This window comes from Nanorana parkeri, unplaced genomic scaffold (assembly GCF_000935625.1).
Source record: "Nanorana parkeri isolate BGI_ZX_2015 unplaced genomic scaffold, ASM93562v1 scaffold2425, whole genome shotgun sequence".
In the NCBI taxonomy this organism is placed as follows: Eukaryota; Metazoa; Chordata; class Amphibia; order Anura; family Dicroglossidae; genus Nanorana; species Nanorana parkeri.
In genome coordinates this window covers 73,285-98,376 of record NW_017308693.1, presented here as the reverse complement: position 1 = coordinate 98,376, position 25,092 = coordinate 73,285, and the positions used below count along the sequence as shown (strand labels likewise).

General features: G+C 43.6%; 1 protein-coding gene across 4 annotated transcripts; it reads left to right on the top strand.

The window, feature by feature from the left end:
• The first annotated feature begins 318 nt into the window (after nucleotides 1-318).
• TRIT1 (tRNA isopentenyltransferase 1) lies at nucleotides 319-24,950 on the top strand. 4 transcript variants are annotated; one of them, XM_018573554.1, is made up of 11 exons: nucleotides 319-462; nucleotides 2,391-2,531; nucleotides 6,687-6,782; nucleotides 7,463-7,635; nucleotides 9,493-9,635; nucleotides 9,730-9,841; nucleotides 11,456-11,568; nucleotides 11,687-11,764; nucleotides 19,865-19,974; nucleotides 24,380-24,497; nucleotides 24,595-24,950. In XM_018573554.1, exons 1-11 carry the CDS (start codon nucleotides 328-330, stop codon nucleotides 24,843-24,845), a joined length of 1,470 nt encoding a protein of 489 aa, XP_018429056.1. In that variant the 5' UTR covers nucleotides 319-327; the 3' UTR covers nucleotides 24,846-24,950. The 4 variants fall into 4 exon arrangements, with proteins under 4 accessions (XP_018429056.1, XP_018429057.1, XP_018429058.1 ...); XM_018573555.1 differs by having other exon boundaries at nucleotides 6,687-6,786; nucleotides 7,497-7,635; XM_018573556.1 differs by lacking the exon at nucleotides 11,687-11,764 and having other exon boundaries at nucleotides 6,687-6,786; nucleotides 7,497-7,635.
• Nucleotides 24,951-25,092: the final 142 nt, after the last annotated feature.

Here is a 25,092-nt window from a genome sequence, read left to right as displayed (position 1 = left end):
ACCACCTCATATCATCCTTATATCAGTCCCCCTGCAATGAAGGACTTAGCTGCTCCCCTCTTCTGTGACCTGTACTGACAAGCTCAGGAGAGATGACTACCTAAGTTTTCCTTTGCAGGGGGCACATGGAGGACTCGGGGACAGAGGGTCCTAATTTGTAAAGGTCAGTCTCTGGAATTGAGGAACGGTTAGGACCTATGTATAATCATGAGCAGCCTCTGCTCCCCTGCTTGTCATTGTACATGAATCTCCCGTGCGGACCGGTGTCCTGTCTGTGCTCCAGGGCCGCCTCTTCCTGCTCTCGGACGGGGCTGTGACGTAACCAATATGGCGGCGCACAGCTTGAAGCGCTCTCTACCTCTTGTGGTTGTTCTTGGGGCGACCGGGACCGGCAAATCCAAGCTGGCTGTACAGTTAGGTCGGACCCTGGGAGGGGAAATTATCAGTGCGGACTCCATGCAGGTAACGGGGGGAGTGACGAAGGGAGGCCATGCTGTTGGGACAGTGTATTACATTTTACAACTCAGACCCTCACTGAAATAATGGCTGCTATTAAGAAAAATAAATACCAAGACACATACAAACTGGTGTAGACAAAGTGTGGAACAGTTGACCATGGCAACCAATCAGCTTCTAACTTCATATTGTTTAGCTAAGCTTTGAAAATGAAAGAAGCTGATTGGTTGCCATATATATGCATGTAATGTCTGTGTGTCCTGGTCTACAGTTGTCTTGGCAGTTCTTTTTTATAGGAGCCATTATTATTTCACATGGACCATGAGCACATTTTATTTGAAATATTAAAGTCTATAGTATTTTTTTTATTCTACATCTGGATGTAGTGGGGAAGGTTTAGGATTTGTGCCAGGTTTTACTGCTGTCTGAGAGTCCATTATAAAGATTCACCCCCACTTCCTGTTCTGGTGACATTGTTCCCCTTTACCCCTTTTGCAGCCAAGGTGTTTTTTGCACACATCTTCCACATTTTAGACCTGAAAATTACTTAAAACCCCCAAAACATTATGAGGGGAATTTATCAAAACTGAAACAGGCAAAATCTGGAGCAGCTGTGCACGGCAACCAATCTCTTATTTCCAAATCATAACTAAACAAACTGAAGAGAGAAGCTCATTGGTTGTCATGGGCAAATGCTCCTGATTCAATCTGCTCCAGTTTTGATAAATTCCCCCCTATATATATTCTGAACGTAAAGACCCTGTAGAATAAAATGGTGGCAGTTGCAGATTTTTATGCTGCACGATACTAGCACAACTCTTTGTCAAACAACTTACGTTAATTTTAGTGCCCAAAACCAATATAATATTCCAAATTAAAAGATGAGGTTACGACGAGTAAATAGATACCCGCGCTCAGGTTAAAAAATTGTGTGCGTCCATGAAACGGTGACAAAAAACGGTACCACATGGCTTGGGAAGAACGGCTCATAGCCACAGTGCACATGTGGAAGGCATAGTGAACTTCCTGTTCTTGGGGGAGGTTACTGAGGGCACAGGAGCTATAGGCTCCTTCTGCTGTCAAAGTGTGACTGTGGGAGCAGGGGGCATGGCTCGTCTATGGACGTACACTGTTAGGTGCTTGAACATGCACGCACGGGTGTCTCCTCAGCGGGGACAACTAGAGAACGAGGAAACTAAAACGTTTAAAGAAGCCACAAAAGACATTTCTATCAAGTCTGCCCCTCCATAATAAATTTTGTTTTAAATGAAGGATTATTGTCACTTTAAAGTGTATCTCTATGCAAAACCTTTTTTTGTAGTTTTGAATAGAGTGGGGAAGGGTTAGTCCTTCTGTAAAGCTTTTATTGCTGGGGAGATTTACCCCTCTGTTTGTACTGGTGACCAAATTAGAAAGTGAGAGAAAATCCAGAATTCTAGGCTTTTCCCCAAACAGTGGTGAAGTGAGAGGAAATCTTCTAATTGGGATGCATGTTCCAAGGACAACTGTCTAAAGTTGCCCATACACTGTACGATTCTCGTACGAGAATCGCGGGAAATTCCGCGATCGTACGAGAATCGTACAGTGTATGGAAGGCGTGCGACCGTTTCTACTGTACGGTTGCACGTCTTCCATCGAACAAGCAGGCTGGAAAACCCGTGATCTGCCTGTCCAAGATGGGCAGATGGTACGTTTTTTTTAAAAGTACTTTACAACCATCGCAAGACTAAGGTCTTGCGATGGTTGTAAAGTGTATGGCCACCTTAACAGGGGCATTACCATCACTTTCTTCTGCATGTACCATTTAAATCCCTGTCCGTAACTTTTGCCATTTATATCCATATTTTGGTCCGTTTCCTACTGATGTTGTGAAATTTGATCTTTCATGGACGACAGTTTATACTTTGTTTATTGTTATTTAACTCTATTTTTAGGTATATAAAGGCTTGGATATTATCACAAATAAAGTGACATCTGAGGAGCAGCAACTCTGCAAACATCACATGATCAGCTTTGTGGATCCACTTGTCGCCAATTATACAGTGGTTGATTTCCGGAATAAAGCTGTTACTCTGATATCCTTTTTTACACCAACTACCCGGGCTTATCTTCCATCTTGATGACACATATACAGAAATGAGAAAACAGTTTGTTGAACTTTTAGGAAAGTATTCAGAGCTCTGAATTAATGGCTCAATTAATAATAATAATAATAATAATAATAATAATAGACATTCTTAATTGAACACTCTTTCCTTGGGAGATTGTTAATGGCGCTACAGTTTTTTATGTGTGGGCTGATGGGGCTCAAGTTTTTATAAATCTATTTGCAACCCATTTCTAGGTTATCATATTTACCCGTTCTTTCTCTGAGATCCTCTAAAACCTTGGTCCTCAACTGGTGGGTCGCGACCCCATGTTCAGTGGGTCACCGCATGCCTTCCACTCTTCTAGGTGAGAGGCTCCTCAGCCTCCACCTTTCTCAGCACTGCCAGTTCTCACCCCAAAATATGCTGCCTGGCACCGAGTGTCAGCTTGAGGCGGAGTGGGCTGCGGCTATGAGGGAGCTCCATCCATTCGTATAGCTCCCTGACGTGCCCTGTAGAGGTGTCTGGACTGGAGTTATATGCATTCTGGCTCCCACCACCTCTACAGGGCACATAAAGGAGCTGTAAAAGCAATGCACATATGGCTGGCGCTCCATCACAGCACAGCAGCCCACACTGGACCCCAGCCTGGGTATCCACTCCAGGTCTAGTAAGGTAGGGAGACGGGATGGATCTGAAAACATTTTTATTTTAAGTCTTTTTTGGGGAGTGTGTGTGTGAGATTGTGTATGTGGTTGTGTGTGTCTGTCTGTTTTTGAGGACGCGTTCACACTAGTACAGTGCAATAATTGCACAGTTCCATGCGATTAAAGCACTGTACCATGCAATCACACCCGCCACGCATTCTGGTGTGGGAGGTGTGTTGCTTTGCCATTCCCACCCACAGTTCGAACGCAGTGCAACTTGGATCACGACTTAATTAACGAGGACAAATGTGGATCCTGAGGTTACACAGGTTTAAGAAATCGCTGCTCTAAAATGTTTTTTTTTTTATCCCAGTGTGATTCTCAGGCAAGGGTCGAGCTATTTCAGAGTATCAGTAATGAGTGTTTCCAATGATGGAAGCGCACGATTGGTCACAGAGGTTTATAAACTTGTTGGAAAATCTCCTGCATCCTGACCAAACTTTCCCTTTCCCCCAATAAGAAGAGGGTAGGCGGTAACCACTGTATGTATGCACTAGGGATGCACCAATACCAAGTACCGTACTCTGTACAAGTACAGATACTTTTCCAGCCCCAAGACTAGACTAGAGAAAATCAAAAATTAGGAGGCAGCTGTCATTTGTAAGGAGCACACGGAGCTCCTGGGATTTGTACATCTCTGTTTTAATGTATGATTTTGTTTTTATAAATATAAATAAAGGGATGCACCTTCAGTGGGTCACCGCATGCCTTCCACTCTTCTAGGTGAGAGGCTCCTCAGCCTCCACCTTTCTCAGCACTGCCAGTTCTCACCCCAAAATATGCTGCCTGGCACCGAGTGTCAGCTTGAGGCGGAGTGGGCTGCGGCTATGAGGGAGCTCCATCCATTCGTATAGCTCCCTGACGTGCCCTGTAGAGGTGTCTGGACTGGAGTTATATGCATTCTGGCTCCCACCACCTCTACAGGGCACATAAAGGAGCTGTAAAAGCAATGCACATATGGCTGGCGCTCCATCACAGCACAGCAGCCCACACTGGACCCCAGCCTGGGTATCCACTCCAGGTCTAGTAAGGTAGGGAGACGGGATGGATCTGAAAACATTTTTATTTTAAGTCTTTTTTGGGGAGTGTGTGTGTGAGATTGTGTATGTGGTTGTGTGTGTCTGTCTGTTTTTGAGGACGCGTTCACACTAGTACAGTGCAATAATTGCACAGTTCCATGCGATTAAAGCACTGTACCATGCAATCACACCCGCCACGCATTCTGGTGTGGGAGGTGTGTTGCTTTGCCATTCCCACCCACAGTTCGAACGCAGTGCAACTTGGATCACGACTTAATTAACGAGGACAAATGTGGATCCTGAGGTTACACAGGTTTAAGAAATCGCTGCTCTAAAATGTTTTTTTTTTTATCCCAGTGTGATTCTCAGGCAAGGGTCGAGCTATTTCAGAGTATCAGTAATGAGTGTTTCCAATGATGGAAGCGCACGATTGGTCACAGAGGTTTATAAACTTGTTGGAAAATCTCCTGCATCCTGACCAAACTTTCCCTTTCCCCCAATAAGAAGAGGGTAGGCGGTAACCACTGTATGTATGCACTAGGGATGCACCAATACCAAGTACCGTACTCTGTACAAGTACAGATACTTTTCCAGCCCCAAGACTAGACTAGAGAAAATCAAAAATTAGGAGGCAGCTGTCATTTGTAAGGAGCACACGGAGCTCCTGGGATTTGTACATCTCTGTTTTAATGTATGATTTTGTTTTTATAAATATAAATAAAGGGATGCACCCAGGGGCGTAACTAGAAATCACAGGGCCCCATTGCAAAATTTTGTATGGGGCCCCGTGATTGCTAGTTATGTCACTTGCAGAGCCCACCATAGACTCTCTATAGTGGGCTCTGCAAGGTCTCAGTTGGGCTGCACGCCTCTTACCTGTCAGCGTTGTCCACCTCCGTAGTCACCGGGCCCCCGCCTCCTCTTCCGTCTCCGGGCTCCGCCTCCTATTGACGGGGCCCCCACCTCCTCTTACATCACTGGCCCCACTTGCTCTTAGATCGCTGGCCAGTGATGTGAGAGGAGGCGGGGTTGCTGTTAGGCGGGCCCTGCCTCCTTTACTGCAAATGCCGGTGTAACCGGCCTCTTCTGCCACATCTGCAGGCTGTCATTGACACAGCTCCGCAGCGACTGTGAGGGGAAACGTTCTCCCTCACAGCTGCTGCTGAGCTATGTCAGTGACAGCCAGCACCCCGAGACGCCATAGCGACCCAGGCAGCCCACACGGCATCAGAGGGATGCCCTGGCCGGGCCCCATAGCGGCCACCTGGGTCGCTATGGCGATTGTTACACCACTGGATGCACCAATACCAGTTTTGCCAGTACAAGTACTGATACTAGCCCAAGTACTTACAAGTACGAGTACTGATACATTTTTGTTTATTGCCATGTGACAGTTTTTCTAAGACTATATCGACTAATGATTTCAGGACAGTGGTGGAGCACCAGAGCTAGGTCCTGGCTGCAAGCACTGCAACCCTGGTAGTTCTCATGAAAATGCCAAGTATCGGCACTGGTACTCGAAAATAATCGGTGCATCCCTAGTATGCACCACTTTAGTCCATAAGGCAAAACGCACAAAGTGACTTTACACATTTATGGGTGTTGTCTTACCTGCCTAAGGTTTTGTAATTCTATGGCTCCTGTATTGTGATCCAGACATCCCTGCTATATAGGACAGCCTGGTCATAAATCTCCACTGTAGCAGCAGCACAGCTTGGGTTTTGAACAATAGGTCAAAACACTTTCCTAAAAGAAAAGGAACAAAAGAGAGCGCCTCCATAGTGTAAAAATGTTATTTAATAGTAACAACACGCAGCTAAGGCTGTACTTACAACAGTTCGGTAGAATAAAAACCAGTAGAATAAGGTGAGAGGACGGAACCCCTGGCAGGGAGAATCTGGAGCGATGTAAAACACCAGTAACCTCGATCCCTGTATTGATAAATGGTTTACGCGTTTCTGGGGCACGCCCCCATCATTGGTTCTGATGACGGGGGCGTGCCCCATCATTGGTTCTGATGAAAGGGGCGTGCCCCAGAAATGCAAGTTAACTGATGTAACTTCTGTGCACATGTATGGGAGTTATCATCCATGACCAACCAATGGCTGAAGACAAAAGATGCCGGCCCGAGAGAAATACTGGGAGAACATTGCAGCGGTGGTGACAGGGAAATGAGGGGAAGTACAAACTTCACATTGCAGGAGGCAGGCACCCTTGAAGGTGCTATGCATACTTGCACATTATGGCAAGAACTCTGGGGGACCCAGTTTCTGACAGTAGGGTAGGTTAGATGAAGACAGATCACAATTTAGTAGCCATTATGCAAAAATCAAGACATTTTCTAAGGGTTTGCGTTCCTTTTTCTCATAACTCTGTATTCAGAACTGGCAATTTAAACTCCTTAATTCCATGCAAACATCGAAGATATATTTTCCAGGGACAAAGTCCCAATTGTTGTGGGAGGAACAAACTATTACATAGAGTCACTTCTCTGGAAAGTCTTAGTTGATGTGGTAAGTACCTGCTGCTTTTTGACACTTTGGATTTCCTTTACAGCAGGGGTCTCAAAGTACTGGCCCGCGGGCCAGTTGCGGCCCGGGAGCTGGTACTATGTGGCCAACATTGAGCTGAAAAGTCAGGCCCCCGGTCGCGGACCAAGTAGCTGACATGCGTGAGTAGCTACAAGGTCTGCGTATCTGTCAGATGCAGACCGTATAGCTGCTTCTCTGTCCTGTCACCTGATCATGAACTTGAATGGGTGACAGCTGTTACTTGTAAACACCAGATTAGGGATTCCTGCTGCAGGAAAACGCAAGTTCCTGACGTAGGAACCCCTAATCGAACCTAAACTTAAAGATATTATTGGGGCCTTATTGGGTGTGTATAAGTGTCGGTAGTACCATACCGTATATAGTTACATTTTATTTTGAAGAATGAAATTTGGCAAGCGGCCCCCATGGGAGAAAAATAATTCTCCAGTGGCCCCCGAGTGAATTGAGTTTGAGACCCCTGCTTTAAAGGAACTGGGAAAAACGAGAGAGCAACCAATTAGATTCCAGCTAAGCATAACATAGGAAGTAATTGCTAACCCCAGTGATGTTATGAGAAACATCCCCAGTCCTTGTTGTTTATTAATAAGGTTTTCATGATAACATACTTTTGTTATGTGATATTGCATTCATTATATTTACAGGGATCCCCATCTACAATGAAGGCAGTCAATGAAGGTGATGAAGTTCAGACTGCAATTGACAGGAAGTCAGAGCTGGAAAAACTAGATGGCCATGAGCTCCATGCACGCCTGAAAGAGGTAGACCCCGAGATGGCAGCAAAGCTGCATCCACATGATAAAAGGAAAGTCACAAGGTGGGCACAAAAAACAAATACTTCTGGCTGGTTCTGCAAAGCGTTAGCTTGATGCAAAATGACATGATACAAAGATAGAGCAGATTGTCTTTTTATCTAGGGTAGTGACGGGGGTGTAACTGCCCTGTGCTTTCATGATGGGACATCCTCAAAGCATGAATTACCTTAATATATTAATGGAGCATTTATAAGTTGTGGTTAATATATTAATGGAGCATTTATAAGTTGTGGTTATGTGGGACAGTGCCTTTTAATAATGTATGACATGTTTGCGGTATGTTGTCCAGACCAAAATGAAATAGCAAAGAACCTTCAAATGCCTGGAAAATATTCTTCATCACCTGGAAACTGCAGCATGCAGGAAAAAAAGACTCGTGGAGGGGAATTTCTCAAAACTGGAGCAGTAGCTCATGGTGACCAGCTTCTATCTTTCATTTTCGAAGCTGAACTAAACAAACAGAAAAGAGACGTTGATTAGTTACTATGGGTAACTGCTCACAGTTTCTGAAATCACAACAATAAGAGGAATTCTGGTTTGTTGGCATACGCTACTCTACAGTCTGCAAAATATTCCTTGTGGTGGATTAAGCCTAATATTGTGACTAAGAAAAAAAACAGGCTTTATTGATTAGTATAGCATTGGGAATACAGCTGAAAACCCAATTGATGTTTTTCAGTTTATAGTCCTGTATTGACATATATGTTCACTGATTTTTGCTCAATGGCTAAGTCCGCGTTCTCATTTGAGAAAATGATCTCTGCCAGCTTTCCCTGCGCCCACTGTTCATACATATACACAGCCCCCCTGCACCAACCTTACTCCACAATTTGTGAGAAAGTGGATTTACCCTTTAAAATGCCTTAAAGCTTAACTCTAGACTGATATAGAAGACACAAATATATGCAGCTCGCTATTCATTAACACAAAATTAAATGTATTTAAATGCAGCAATATAAGTACCTGGTATCAGCCTCTTGTTGTCCCTGTATAGCAGGGCAGTAGTGCGAGAGGAATTAGCAGCAGAAGGAGACAATCAGTTTATGTGCTGACAAGAAACAGGAGGAGAACGCAGGGTGACAGAGATTTCACTTTGATGTAGGCCGTATGTTCTGGCTTCATGGCTGTGCCCATGCTTTTTCTATTTCCTATGGCCAAAGTAAACTTTATCTTTATAGCAACACCCCCTACCCCAACACTTCTGTGTTGCTTGCTTAAATGCACAGTGTTGGGGTAGGGGGTGTTGCTATAAAGATACTGTGTCCCCATGTTTCTATACCACTCATGCAACTTTTGCTTGTTGCAGATATTATGCTTTTTTTTCAGGTGTCACTTGAAACCAAAACAATGTTCCAAGTGACACCTGAAAAAAAACAACCCATAATATCTGCAACAAGTCTGGTAAATATCTGTTGGTTGGTTGGGAACCTTTGAAAGTTGCATGAATGGTATAGAAACATGGGGACACAGTGCACATGCTGAATATGGAGTATATTCACTGAAGCCTGATCATACTGCATATACCAAAGGTTTCCAAAAGCTTTCATTGTATCTCCAAATTTAGTAGCCTACAAATGTGCAGCTTCCTTTGTGTAATCTTCACCAGTGTGCTCATTGTAGAGGAATAGTGGAAAAACAAGTCCGGTAACATACTTTCTAGCAAGAGCTGACTTGTTTGTAACCTATTTAAGACATCTTTGTAGTGTGTACTTATAATTCTCCCTTTCATAGGGCTGATGGGAGATTTCTTCAGCTTATTTCAATTGATACTGAGCTCTGTCAGTAGGGGGTAAAGAGCACTGGCCTGCCTTACAAACAGTGCCTGATGATGACCCAGTGACACTGTGTCTGCCACGCAGGAGCCTGCAGGTGTTTGAGGAGTCTGGCATCCCCCATACTGAACACCTTAGACGACAGCAGGAAGTTGATGGAGGTGGCCCCTTAGGTGGGGCCTTAAGGTATCCAAACCTTTGCATCCTTTGGTTACATTCAGATCAGGAAGGTAACTCTGTCTTTCTATGGATTCCTAGGACTGGAAATTTGGTGTAGCTGTCAAAACTAATGTAAACAGTTTCTCATCAAATTTTTTGTTACAGTACTTAATGCTAGGCTGAGTGCCAGGGTTGATGAGATGTTGCAACAGGGACTCATAAAGGAACTAAAAGACTTTCACACGCGCTACAATGCACAGCTTGTTGCACAATCTGGGTAGGTGTGGCACCATGAAATGGCAAAATACATGAATATTATGAATGCTTGATTATATGTTTTACATGTTTTTACAGGGTTATTCACAAAAGGGTGAAGAGTTTGGAGAAGGCAGGAGAAGTGAACACTCTAGGACAACATAGATGAACTGGAAAGTGAGCTGAATTGGAGAATGTTTCCAAATCACCTATTTTGGCCTAGATTGCTCACTTCTCCTGCCTTCTCCAAACTCTTCACACTTTTGCCAATAACCCTGTTAGATTGCAAAGATTAAGGTTTAATATCATGCAAACAGAGATGCATGTGAGAGGATATTAGATTGCTGAGAACGAATGATCGATCAGTTGGCCAATTTATTTTTTTAATTTAATCGATTTAAAGAAAAAAAAATTAAATACCATCTTTTATTTATCATAAAATACACAAATGGAGTGTTACAAGCAAAGTTTACTTCATAATAAACTGCATGCACATTACTTTTCCCACCTTTTTTTTTATATATATTTTTTATAGTTGTATTATACATTTAAATTAGTTTCATGGATTTAAAATAATATGAATGGTAAAACTCCGATATAATAAAATAGCTAAACTTTTGTTTAAAATAAATGAAGCCCGGTCATTAGTTTAGTTAGCCATAAATATTGGCCGGAAAATTATTGCTCTCTCTCTGGTGCACGCGGCAATACCTGACATGTGTAGCGCAATTGTTGTTTTCATACGTATGTGCACCCGACTTGTGTTTCCGTTAGTATGCGCGCGTTTGCGAGGGCAGAGGACTTTAAACTTTTTGGGGGGTATTTTTAATTTTATTTAACTTTTATTTTTTACTTGTTTTTTGTTTTAACTTAATTGCTATCGCATGGGTGGGCTCACAAGCTCCTTATGTGATCGCCCATTTTAGACCCCTAGTGTCACCTTTCCACTTCACTGGTGAATGACCGCTGCCTGCTGAGGCAGCTGAATGTAAATACAGCATGCAGTGGCTGGGAGCAATAGCCAGCCTCCTATTGGCTAGTGTAAACTACTGTAGCAGGCTGGCTATTGCACCTGCCCACTGCCTTCTGTCAATCTGCAGAGGAGGGAACTGAAGGAGAAAGTTCTCCATTAGGTCCTCCTCTGTTTAATGACAGCGGGCAGTGGGCGGGTGCAATAGCCAGCCTGCTTATTGCACTTTAAAATTTTCAATAGCAGGCTGGCTATTGTGTCCAGCCACTGATTGGAGACTTGACACCGGTGTTCTATCAATCCCTCGGACTCGAGTCCAACGGATTAATAGAACACCGGCAGAAGAGGTGAAAGTGACACAGGCCGCTGCAGCCAGCACCAGCAGGGAGGAGAATGGAGGAGCAGAGTGGCTGCGGGGATTCAACTAATCAAAAAATCAACTAATCGATAACGATTATTATAATAGATGTTATCGATTAGTTGTTTCAGCCCTACTGAGAACATCCCTTGATCTTATTTAGTAACAACGCAAAGAGCAGTGGCCAGTCAGAATTCATCTTTTATATTGAAGTGACATGAATGAATGATGTATTTTGGTTGTTTGATATGGTTTTACTAAACGTACTGCACTGGCTTTTGTTTAATACCCTTTGTCTTTTTCCTAAGTCAGGATTATCAGCATGGTATTTTCCAGTCAATCGGGTTCAAGGAATTTCATGAATATCTGGTGACTATGGATAACATTAACCAAGATCGGAAAGAGGTTCTTCTGCAGAGAGGTCAGTAGTGTACTTGTTGACACAGTTTTTAGATGTATAATTGCCCATTTTCCAAAGGGCACAAAAGGTGATAGACTTTATAGATGTGAGAGTAACCAACAGTACATTTCTTTTCCAGGAATAGAAGCTCTGAAGCAGAGAACTAAAAAATATGCCAAAAAACAGAATAAATGGGTGAAGAACAGATTCTTGAACAGTATGTTTGTTCAGTTATCTTATCCTTTTAAATCCGCTATTTGCTTGAGTTGATAAAGCTCTGACAACAGATGGCACAACCTAAGTGTTTGGGTTTGTAGAGATGGGCAAAGGGTGGATTGATCTGGGCAGTGATTAGTTAACATGAACAACAAATGATGGTGTGGACAAATGGGTAGTGCGTGGTATGTATAAGGTGGTCAAAAGACGGTGGGGAAATTATGGCCAAATGGAGTGAAATGGACACAACAGGCACACAGGATGGACAGAAAAAAAAGAGGATGGATTCACAGAGAAATAGAGAATATGGTGGCCAAGCAGTAAGTATTGTTAACTAGCAGGTGTTCGCAATCTGTAGATTAACATTCCCAAGTACAGGTCACCATACCAAAGGGTGAGCAGAGGAGAGGTGTTTCCTCTGCTCTCCCCTGCCCCATTCCCCTTTTGGGTTTTTCTCATGCATGGTCTCCTTTTCTGTGAACCCATGCAGCACTCCTTCACAGCCCCTGTTATCCTTGCCAAAATTAAACAGCAGCCAATACACCTGCCCTGCACTGTTCTTTCCCCAGCTCTGGCCTACCACACACAGACTCCACATAACCCATGGCTTCTTCTCTCAGCTCTGCCAGCCCTTTACTCAGCCTTCTCTGTAGTTACCGGTCTGTGATTTGACAGCTACTATCCATGCACTTCATACCATCCTCAATCTCCTCTCATTCGCTGATTCATCTATCTGACAGTCATAGGCACATCTGCCATGTGTGACATCTCTCCCCCTAGTCCTTTCCACTGCAGACTCCTCTGCCACTATATATCACCACAGCACCCTTGGTCCTGAAAACCCTCTTACCATTAGCCCTCTCATTCATCACTGCTTTCTTCTATCAGAAAAGTTTGTTTTACATCCTACACCAGTCCTGGCTTCCTCCTGCAAGCTTGGCTGCTCTCCCTATTGTCAAGTGCTGTTCCAGCAGACAGTCAAATACACATCAGCCCCACAATACTTTCTCTCCTCAGTGCGTCCTCACTGCACACCCTTCTGCTACTATATCTCACACCACCCACACTCATGACATCCCTCCCACTGTCAGCACTCTCATTCCATACTGTTTCCCTGTCAGCCTTGGCACCACCAATTCCCTTTCGTTCTGACACCCATACACACATCTGCCCCTATTGCAGAGACTCCTCAGTGGTTCCAGCACTATTTCTGAAATAGGGGTGAAACCCCTGAGGAGTCTCTGCAATAGGTAACCAGTGCTCACGAGTGCATGGAGAGAGGCGGTAAGGACGGGTTGAATCCTGCTGATTGAAGTTTTGATGCAGCACAAGTGTGAGTACTTACAGTTGACAACATAACATTCTGCAAGCTAGCGCCCACAAAGGAAGAAGGAGCAAATTAACTACGTCCAGAAATGAAGCGGAGACTAAATGATCACACCTCCACATGATGCAAGCACAGATGTTTGATGGCAGAGAAAACTAATAGATTCATAAAGTGGGCAAACAGGAGAAACATGGAAGAAAGAGGGTTTATTTTGCACTAAGTCCTTGGGGCCAGAAATTAGGTGCTGCAGATTATAGAGCTTTTATTGAGTTGATAACGGCAGGCAGCCACCTGAGAGTTATAGCTTTTAACATAGCAGAGACATTGCTACATGACTGGAAATAAAAGGTAAGACTGGAGTTCACCTTTAAGGACTTGGATCCTCAGTGTGTCCTAATCCACACCTGATACTTCTCAGAGCTTTGACTCCTGTGTTCGGCCTAGTGCTTTTTGGTGGTATCCCTATTGTGGGGGAGCCCTGTAGTAGGCATCTTCCAGAAGGGCTTAACATTTGGCTTTCTCAGGTTTCAGCATTGGAAACTGTGGGAGGAGTCAACCAGCTTAGTTCAACAGCCTGTGTACCTTCAGGCCCCTCGTCATCAGACAGAGAGTTAATTCCTTCTCCTTTCTTGAGGTGTTTGGTATTGGGGGACCCTCCTCTCAAAGTTGTCTCTCTGCCATTTTTTATTGGTCTTTTTCAGCCCCCTTTTCCTTCTACTTACTCAGCAGTCTAACATGTCCCTATCTATGGACCAGTAATTCATGGCGTGTTCACTCTGCTTTTCTAGGTGGGTGAGATCGATTCTTCTCACATATATAGGGGGCTTTGTTTATTTGAGAACTATTGTTACCCGAGCTACCTTCTGGCCTTCCAGAACAGGTGATTCCTTCTCCACGGTGGGATCTCGTCTTGGGCAGGTCTCCTGCGCCGGACTACAATGGACACAATTGAGTTCCTGCTGTGCCTTCACCAGCGAATAGGAGTGGCAGTCCTTCCTGCAGTAGGAGAGGTAATCTGGTTCTTGCACTAAATGATACCCCGTGTCCAAGCCTCGCTTGTTATAATTTCCCTAAGGAGAGTCCCCTAGGAACTGGTTTCACTCAGCTGGTAGTCTCTGGACAGAGGAAGAGGCTTATGCACTTAGATGCACCTGTCCTCCTGTGGTTGGGCCTCCTTGGGCTGATCTGCTTGGGGGACAGATTTCAGCGAGTTTTTCCATGTTCCCAATTTACTTGGGAAAGTGAACTTACCATTTAATGCACATTGTGTGTGTGTGTTAGAGAGTACTGCTGTCCGGCTACCACGATATGACACACTGTAGAATGGGGGCAGCACTCAGCCAGCACAAACAAACAATGCTGTACGCGTGCGTTTATTCGCTTGCAGATGGCGATCACTTCACTTTATTGCTATCACACAGGGACTAACAAGCAAACGTTTTATGATCTGCTCTGGGGGGGGGGGAGATGTGTGGAGAGAGGGATGGACAAGCAGGATGCCTGGTAATGTACAGCCGCCCAGATCACTTGTACAAAACAAGCGGTGGCTCCCCTGCTGTTCATCTAGCCCTGCTTGCCCACAGCCGGGCTAAATGTAGAAAAAAAACACCTGCCTGGTGCCCAGAACTGCATGTCCCGGATAGGAATCCTGCACCCCTGTTTCTGCTGTTTCCTCTTTGCAAAAAGTCATATGACACTTAGATCTTCTGTTCCTGCTGCCCGCCAGCAATGACCTTGGTTATCTCCAACCATCTTACTCTCATTGGCTACCAGCTCTTTGGAGTTTGTGAGTACTTGAGGCCTTGCCTCATACCCTAAGCCTTACATTACTTTACCACCACACAGTTGCGACATGTCTGGTGGACGGTCAAGCTGTGCCGAGGTGCCACCGAGCTCACACTATACTAACGGCTCCAAGCTGCTTGTAGCATGCCTACTGATGCAGCGGATATCTGCAGCCTAGAATCTTGTTGCCCTCTGCTGTTAGTCTTTTCTGTATTTGGAGCTTCCTCTGCTCTCTCAGCTGAGCTAGGAAGTCTACCTGCTGAAAGGTCTATCATTGGACATGGAAAGCATAATTCACTTGGTGCGAGTCTCGGGGCTACCAGCCTAGCAGTTTCTCCATGGGAAAACTCTTTTTTTCCTACCAGCATTTGACTTTCAGCATTGACTCAAATGTTAGGTTTCTGCCATTTTCATATTTTTTGGTCCCTTGGTCTCTCACTTCTTCTTTATTAAAACCTTTGTACAGGGAGTTTCCCATGTTGCTCTTCTTGTTCGTTCCCCTTTGACTCCATGGAATCTGAATTTAGTTTTCTGCACCTCAGAAACCACCATTTAAACCTATTAGAGACATTCGCTGACTCCAGCCACCCTCCCCAGACCCTGGAGAATTTCTGAGGGACCTATTAGAGACATTATTCTCTCTACTCTGACCCGCAAGGTGGTAATCATTGTAGCCATCACCTCTGCAAGGTGGGGTTGAGGCCCAGGACTTCCTTTTTGCCTAAGGCAGTTTCTCTCTTTTACCACAACCAGAACATAGTTCTTCCATCCATCTGTCTGGCTCCATTTTTCCCCTTCATTGATGTGGTTTGGGCTATGAGAGTCTTCAGCCACAACTTCTTTCAGAAAGACTGACTCCCTTTTTGTCACCTAGATTGTCCCTGTAGGGGTGCATTGGCCATTGGCTTCTCGACCCCCCCCTATCCCCCCATCCCTATGTGGCTCAGACGGACCATTATCCAAGCTTATGCTCTCAAGGGTTGGGTTCTACCCTTTTCTGTCAAGGCACTCTCCATTAGATCAGCGAGTGTGTCTTGGGCTTTTTCGGGATCAGGCAACTGTTTCTCAAATTTGCAAGGTTTCCACCTCTTCTTTTTGTTAAGTTTTTATTGAAACAATTTCACACGGAGGAATACAGGGGTACGTTACATAGACATACAGAGAAAGGAGGACAATCAATCACTATGGCATTGCATTACACATTTCTGGGCACGCTGTCAGAAAGATATTACATTATCTAAGATCTTGCTCCAAAGTCCAGAACGGTGACCCATCAACCGTGATCATAGGAAGGTATGGAGGGAAGGAGAGGGGATGGGTAGGATGTGGTTGACTGGTGAGGGGGGATGGGGATGTAGGATCTCATCTTTTCCAACCCAAGGAATACATTTCACTACTTGCAATAGAATAGTTGAAGTTATAGAATTATCAAATCAAATCACCGAGGCCAACCAGGCCAAATGCAGTTGCCCACCTTGCCCCTGCAGTCCATTGGGTAAGAACCCCAGAGAAGAACTCAGACTCACTCCTCCATTTGGCTGGGATCAAAATTTTAGCCGCCTTAAGTAGTTGTGATGTAATGGAACGGGCGTATCTGCCCATTGAACCCTCAGATCCATGGAACAGCATCTCCCATGGGTCTAGCTGCACCGTTGTTCCTTGAATGCTCAACATTTCTGCAGCAATCTCCTGCCAATAGGGAATTATTTTAGGACATTGCCACCATATGTGGGCGTGTGATGCCACCTGTCCGCAGCCCCTCCAACACAACGGCGAGGCAGAGCTATCGATCTGGTGCATTCGTTGGGGCGTATAATACCAATGGCTCAGCAGCTTATAATGGAGTTCCTGTATATTTGAGGATCTGGATAACACCCTCGAGAAAGCCAACACGCGAGCTCTGCGCTTCTCAAAAAGAGGACTGTCCAGCTCCATCTCCCATTGTGTCAGGTATGGCGGATGAGAGGTGGCCTCCAGGTGTGACAGAGTAGTGTACAGTGCGGAGATACATTTAGTGGGAGCGGTACCTTCGGGGAAAGGTTAAGTTCCTGCTTGGATCGTAGGGGTGTAGGAAGCTGTCGCACGAAGTGTAACGCCATGCATCCATAAATGTAGGTCTGGGTGTGTCACATAGTGAGGACAATGGTTTAAGTCTCACCTCCTGTAAAACCTGGTGCAATAAAGGGTCAGAGCCAGTTTGTAACCATGTTCGATATCCCACGTCTAGAAGTTCGGGTGTAAAATATGAATGACCTAGTAAAGGCATCATGGGGGAGTTATATGACCATTTCTGTTTGGAGTGCAGTGCGTCCCAAATGGACAGTGTCGTGTCTGTTAAGGGATGCGTGTCGTCGGACAACTGTCTATATTGTTTCGGAATCCAGCACACCCTATGTAAGGCCGTCCGACTCGTGGTGAACTCCATCTGTACCCATAATTTCGACTCTCTAGCGTGATGCCAATCAAGAAGTCTGGCTAGAGATGTAGCTCTATAATACCTCCTAAAGTCAGGGAGGGAGACCCCTCCCAAGGATCTTGGTCTGGTCAAGATTTTATAAGAGATCCTTGCTCTCCTGTTTTTCCAGATAAATTTAGAAACTAAGGATCGTAGCAATGTGAAATAGGAGGACGGGACTCCCATGGGAAGCATTTGGAAAAGAAAGAGCAATCTAGGCAACACATTCATTTTAATGGCACCTATCCTACCCAGCCAGGAGTGGTATAGGGGGGACCAGCGTCTTGTAGGCGAGGCGTATAATATATTCCTAGGCATTTCAGTTTGTGCGACTGCCACGAGAGCGGGAAGTGGGATTTCAGGGCTCTCACTTCTGCGGTAGGGACCGTTAAGTTGAGAATGGTGGATTTTGAGAGGTTAATTTTAAAATTGGAGACTAAATTATAGTGTTTTAATGCCGCTAATAGGTTTGGGAGGGAGATGCGGGGATTTCTGACGTAGAATAAAATGTCGTCTGCGTAAGCTGCATATTTGTGCTCTCTGGGGCCCACCCGCACCCCCTGGATGTCAATATTACGAGTAATGGTGGACAGTAAAGGTTCCAGAGAGATGGCAAACAACAGGGGCCATAGCGGGCATCCCTGTTTGGTACCATTTCCATGGAGAAGGGGGGGCCGAGCACCCCGTTAATCCTCACCCTAGCCATAGGACGCTGATATAACGCTGCAATCCTGGACACCATTCCCGAGTGTAATCCCATAACCCTCAGCGTTGCCAGAATGAAGTCCCACCTCTTCTTTTTACACATTCCTAAGTTTTACCAGCCCCATCTGATTCCAGCTTCAGACTTAAGCTCCTTCAGGCAGTTCGCTGAGCTTCAGGCAGTCCCTAGTTAAACGGGCAAGTACACAAATCCTATTTTCCTGATCATTTGAGCTGACATGGACATGGTGATCACCTGAGGTGTGTTTGTAAACAAACCTTACCTGGCTCCTGCTTTGACAGCATTTTTTCTCCATGTAGTCCCTCTGCACACAGAACTAGTTAAAGTTTGCACTATATTGTATACATTTAAAGAAAAAAAAAGTTTTGAACACTTTTTTTCAGTACTTTGTGTTTGTCAGCCTGTAATAAAAAAATTAAGCAGAATATTTACATACTGACATTGCTAAATGTGTTTTGGGCATCTAATTATTAGTGACATCTGGCGGTGAGGGAGTTAAAGGGAACTTGTACTGAGAGAAATAATGTAGACTGTCATTGCTGACTTTCTAAATATGCTAATCGCTTGGCTCTCTCTGCCTTCAATACTTTGTGAATTAATGACCTGGAGCAAGCATGCAGCGAGTTAGTTCATAGTAAAATTAGAACAAGTGATCTGTGTACTGGTCCCAGATCGGTGACTGATCCATTGGACCTGTATGGCAGCTATCATTTTAAGAGAGGTTAGTAATTACATTCTTCATACTTCCCTTAGTATAGCTTTCCTTTAAATAATATATGCTGCTATTGATAAACCCTCCTTTTGAAACTGCTAGTTGTCTGGTAATCCTGCTGACCCAAAGGTTCATTACTTTGTCACTGCCCTGGAACAAATATATTGATCTGCAGTTTTGTCTTTCTTCTGGTATTGTGGCTGTGAAATTCTGTCTTCTACTGTAACACTTGTAGTTATAATGCAGTGTCATTTCAGTGTTTACTTAATGTGCTGTTGCCTGAAGCGATGAGCTCACTTTACTAATTATTGGTTTATTGGTAGGTCAGGATGTAAACTGGTTGTGTTCAGAGCATCGAAGTGGAACTGAAATTAGGGAAACCGCTAGCTCAGGGAAGTGTATGCAGCTCGCCAGAACAGGCTGACACTGGGAGTTTTTATAGAGGATGTGAAGGCTGATGTAAAATGTTAAAGTACACAATTGTACTTTTATAAAGTGTACACACTACGGAAAGCATATGGGAACATATGTTATCAACCTGTTTTATGTGTACTGCATTGTAATTAGACTGGAGTTCTACTTTTGCAAAGTCCCATATACAGGGTGATCTGAAATATACATACTACAAATTACGGATGGTGGATTTAGCCTCTAACTCTGGCACCCTTTTGTTTTCTGAGCACATTCTTGTTGCGTCCCATGCTCGCTCCTCCTCTTCACTCCACCCCTCTCTTAATTCTTGGATTGCTGCCAGTGTCAGCAGCTGCTCCTCAAATATTATAGGACAAAGCCAGGCAAGAGACAGGTGCTCTGCCTGCGCTGCCGGTCACATTTTAGGAAGAGCAGGTGGAAGGCAGGTCATGCTCGGTTGCTGCACTTTCTTTCAGATCCTTTTTTTTCTATTCAGTTTGTCAATTTAAATATATCTCCTTCCTTGTAAGAATACAAAATAAGGATGTTTTTCTATAGTATGTTAACCATATGCATGTTCGCAATACTGTAGAATAAATATCCCTGTGTTTGCAACTACAAATGCGTGTCTGTCTTTATTTCAAATATGCATTTATTAACACCATAATACTTTTGTATGTATTCTAGGACCTGGACCTAATGTACCCAACGTGTATGGACTGGATGTGACTGATGTCTCTTCTTGGGATGAAAATGTTCTATCACCTGCAATACAGATTGTGAGCAGTTTTTTACAGGTTGGTCTTATTAGCTGATTCACCTCTGTAATTATCAGTTGACCTTTCACGCCAAACTAGTAGTGGACAATTTTATTTATTCAGGACCATACACATGTCATCTTTTTATGATCAAATCATTTTGATTGGTGAACCACGCTTTCCTCAAACTGACATCAGCAACTCAGTAAGATGAGCGAATCATTTTAACACCATTTTTATTTTGTTGAACTGCAGATATAGAGATATAGTTGTCAAAGCTTGTACCCGAGCACTACCTGGCTGCAATAAGGAAAATGAAGCTTGGTCCTGCTACCTCCTGTCCCAATGCTTTACTGTTAGCCAGTGATACTATCATAGTTTTAAGCCATTAGGGAGGAGCAGAGAGCTGCATGGGTGAAGTTAGTATCTACAGAGGGTGAAAAGCATCAAAACTGGAGCAGACAAAATCTGGTGCAGCTGTGCATGCAACCAATCAGCTTCTCTCTTCAGTTTAGATTTGAAAATGTTTATTAATTAATAGGCTGCCTTACTACAAAACAAATTAACGCGGGACATAATGGCATTAACCCTTTCATGACTGAGCTTTTTTTCAGTTTCTGTTCGTAAATGACTGAAGCACTTTTGACATTTTTGCTGTGTGATTCTTCCACGACAGTAATATACTTTCTTACTAAGTACACCCACACATATTATATATTGTTTTTTAGAGGACAGATAGGGCTATATCTTTATGTCACATATGTGTGCCTAAAGCCTCACTTTGTGCAAATAAAATAGAAAATGAAGCGGAAAAAACGTAAAGAAAGCACTTTTTCCTCAGTTTTAGTTATTATTATTTTTTAGAAACATAGCACTACTAAAAAAATGCATTAAAATGAATTCATTTATTTGTCCTTTATTTGGAAACACCTCAGATCCCTAGGATTGCAAACATTTCTCTGTACTTCTCAGCCTAAAACTAAAAGCTAACATTTTATTTTATTTCTTTAAAAACTAATAGTCACCAGGTTAGACATGTGGCATACAATGTCACTAAGGCCTTGTTCACACCAAATGCAGAGCAGATCCGGTCAGGTTTCTGCACACGCACGCTAGTCTTTTAGATGCGTTTTTGACGCGTTTTTGGCTAAATATATATGTAATTTTTTTTTAATTTAAAGTTTTAGGGCCTGTTCACACGACGTCCGTTTTCTGTGCTGACCTGATCCGTACGCTCCAGCACTACAAATGCATCCCAATGTATCCCTATGTGTTTTATGGGCTACAGTTCTCACGTGCGCAGTCCGCTCAGGTTACGACAGAAAAATACTGCATGTCACATTTTGTACGGTCCGGAAACGCAAAACGTGGCAAAAACGCACTGCACTGCAGCTAACATACTGACAGCCCCACTCCAGCAAAAAACAATTCTTTTTTTTTTTACTGGAAAGCATCAAAAACGCGGCCAAAACTCGCAAAACACATAGCACCGCGTCCGCACCTGATCAGGACCTGAAAATCACGTGAACAGGGCCTAAAATGGGCTTTCAGTGCGTTCCAGGCACTTGCATGCGTTTTTGATGCGTTTGCAGATCCAGAGCAGGTAAAATAGGGCCTGCCGCAGTTTTTTCACTTGCTCTGGAACTGCACGCTGCGATGTGAACTGGAGCAAAAAGTACCATTGGAATACATTGGACGCAGTTTTGATCCGGTCTGCAACTGATCTGCTCTGCACCTGCTCCGCGCTTCGTGTGAACAAGGCCTAAGTGTTAAGGTGCCCATACACCTTACGATTATCGGACGAAACTTTTCGTCCGATGATCGAATAGTCGTGCGATTTTCGTACGACAGCCCCATCCTGCCCCGATGATCGCAAGAATCATTTAGCCGTAATTAACCAAAAGCACCTTGACGAAATGCGGTAATTGATTTGCCGTATTTTCGTTAGCGCAAGCGCAGTGTACAAAGTTTTCAAACATGCTTGACCGTCAAAAGTCGTACGATTGTACAGTATTGTCGGTCGGACACTGCAATGCACACATACGATTATCGGACGAAAAGTCGATCGCATACGATTATCGTCCGATAATCGTAAGGTGTATGGGCACCTTAACACTTTGAACATCACAGCCATGAGGGGGTTAAATTAACCCCTTGGTGACCCAGGTGTTTTTTTTATTTTTTGTGTACATGTTATAGTCCACATTTTAGGCCTGAAAATTTACTTAAAACCCCCAAACATTATATATATTCTGAAAGCCAAGACCATGTAGAATAAAATGGTCAGAGTTGCAAATTTTTTATATTGCACGATATTAGCCCAACTCCTTATCAAACCCTAAAATCTAATGATACATGCAAGATGAGGTTACGAGTAAATAGATACCTAACATGCCCAGGGAAAAAATTGTGTGTGTCTGTGAACTGCCACAAAATTCAGTACTCCAAAAAGTCAATTGACGACGCATTAAAAGCCCCCACAGGTCATCAGTTGAGATACGCATAAATATTAGCCCTAGAATTATTGCTCTCCAGCGTGCGCAGCGATACCCAACAAGTGATTGCCGTTTTCATACGTAGGAGTTGTGTAAAAAAATTACATATTAATATTATTTTTAAAAACGTTTTTTTTTTTAACTTTAATTGCCATCACATAGGGGGGCTTACAAGCCCCCCCATGTGATAGCAGATGGTGGTGAGAGCTACTCTTTAAACTGATGCTGGGGGTCCAAAAGACCCCTAGTTTCTCCTTTTACACTTAAAAAAAGCTATTAAAGTGCAGATCGCATTTCAACAGCTTATAGCTGGGCTTCAGGAGCCCAGCACTGACCACTCTGGGACCGGAAGTGATGTAATCTGCATCCCTCCCGGTCCCATAGAACGGGGAGGTGATCGGTGAACAGGCATTCGCTGATCACCTCCCAAGCTTCCCCCCGACATCAGAGAAGACGGTCCTGGGCCACAGAAGGGGCAGCGGAGCCCGGGAAACACAACGGGGGTGTCGGGGGGGGGCCTATACCGGCCTGTAGACGTGATCTGGTGGGAGCTGAGCCGCCAGAATTGCTTCTACTGTAAAGCCGACAAGTTTACAAGTCCCGGTGGCAAAAGCTGCCAGGAGTCTGTTAAAACAGGCCCGATGCCAGTGACGTGCTATGGACGTCACTGGTCATTAAGGGGTTAAAAAAAAGAACCACTTGGGCTGAAAAACAAATCTGCAGCTCAGCTGCAGGTTTTCATTGTAAAAGGTAATTTGTATAATTTATAGTATAAATATATATGTGTGTGTGTGTGTGTGTGTGTGTGTGTTTGTTTTTTTTATTGTTTTTAAAGTAATTTAATTGTTTTACACTATTTTTTTTATACTTTTTCTCCTTTTATTTCAATTTATATCAAGCAGTCATTGTGAATGAATCTCGCTATGACTGCTTGATAATTTAATTAAAAAAAACACAAACATTTTGGTTATTATTAGGCTGCTCCAAACTTAGGAGCAGCCAATAAGATTTTACTAAAGACTTCTGATCATTCCCAATATGGTCAAAAATGTGATACAATGTTTCAACAAAGAAACATTTTGCTAAATGTTTTTATTGCTGAACCATGTAGCAACAAGCTGATACACAGCGGGATTTCCTAACCCCATATGTTCAGCTGTCAAACAGTGATAGTGAGTGCGGTAAATACTGCACAGCTATTACTCTGAGATACCCCATCACTACAAACGATCAGCTATCTGTCAAAGCCTCAATACTGAGGCATCCATTAATGTACGGTAACTACTGCTCTCAGCGGTTACCGGCTTTTGACAGCTTCAAACAGCTGTCATTTGGGCACTTTATGAAGGGGTTAATGTGTGTGTGTGTGTGTGTGTGTGTGTGTGTGTGCTGTAATGCATTGCAACAATGGGAGCCCAGAATAAAGAAAACAAAAGTGTGTGTGTGTGTTTTAGGTCATTGGTGCTCACCAAAAATAGAAATAACAGTTTTGGCAAGAGTTGACTTTTTAATAGAGACACCCCTTCCTTCTTTAGATTGGCTCAAGGCTTGATGCACCTTCTAATGTCTTAATACTGTGCTTGTTCTGTTGTAGATTCTTGGATCTTCCCCTGCCTGGACCTTTTATATTTTAGTTTGACTGACCGATGTTGTAAAGCCCATCTCCTACTTTTATAGTCAGTTCATTCTAGCTGAGCAAACACTGGCCTTGATGGGAGCAGAGTGGGCATATTAGTTCAAGATACCCTAGCTAAAGTTTTATGCAGTTACAGGAAGCTGGTGCATCATAACACTTTTAACATTACATTCTTTTTTTATAGTTTGACAAAAATCTTGGATTCTAAGATCTTTCATTGCATGCTTATATGTAAATATCTGAAATAAGTGAGCTGACTCTGTTGCTTTACTTATATAATGTATAAATCAATGTATCAATGTATTACCCATAGGGTATTTCACCCAGCATTGAACCTATGAAGATTGCCTCTGACAACAGTGACAATAAAAGAAGTAGCAGACTCTGCAATCTGTGTAATCGGATCATTATTGGAGATCGGGAGTGGGAAGGTAGGGAGCATCCATTTTGTCTAATGATTTCATGGGTCTGGAAACTTGAATGTTGAACTATGGCAGCTTGAACACTTTGTGTGTCCCATTTCTACAGCACATGTAAAATCCAAGTCACATCTTCATCATGCAAAAAAGAAAAGGAAACTGGAAGAAGATGAGAGGGCTAGAGATGATGTGAAGCTGAAGTGTAGCCGAGATACAGAGCAACTTCAACATGGGACATCAGATGGGACTTCCCATGCTGACTCTTACTGTGTGTACAGCAAACCAGAGAAGAGACTGTGTGTACATGATGAGGATACAAACTCTCAGGCTTCAGAAATAAGTGTCAATAAGGAGTCATGACTACTTGTTTCCTATTTGTTTCATCATAGCCATGAAAATAAGAATACAATACATTTAGCAGTATTCTATGTTTGGATGAATGATACAATCCGTTTTTAATTTTGGTTGCCACTCTTCAGTTGTCCCTTTTATTTATGTTCACTTCAGTAGACCTCTAATCAAAATGACCAATATGATCTATACTCAGCAGTCATCAGCACTGTAAGCCCTTCTGGATAACCCACTTCAACCCACACATCCTATCTTA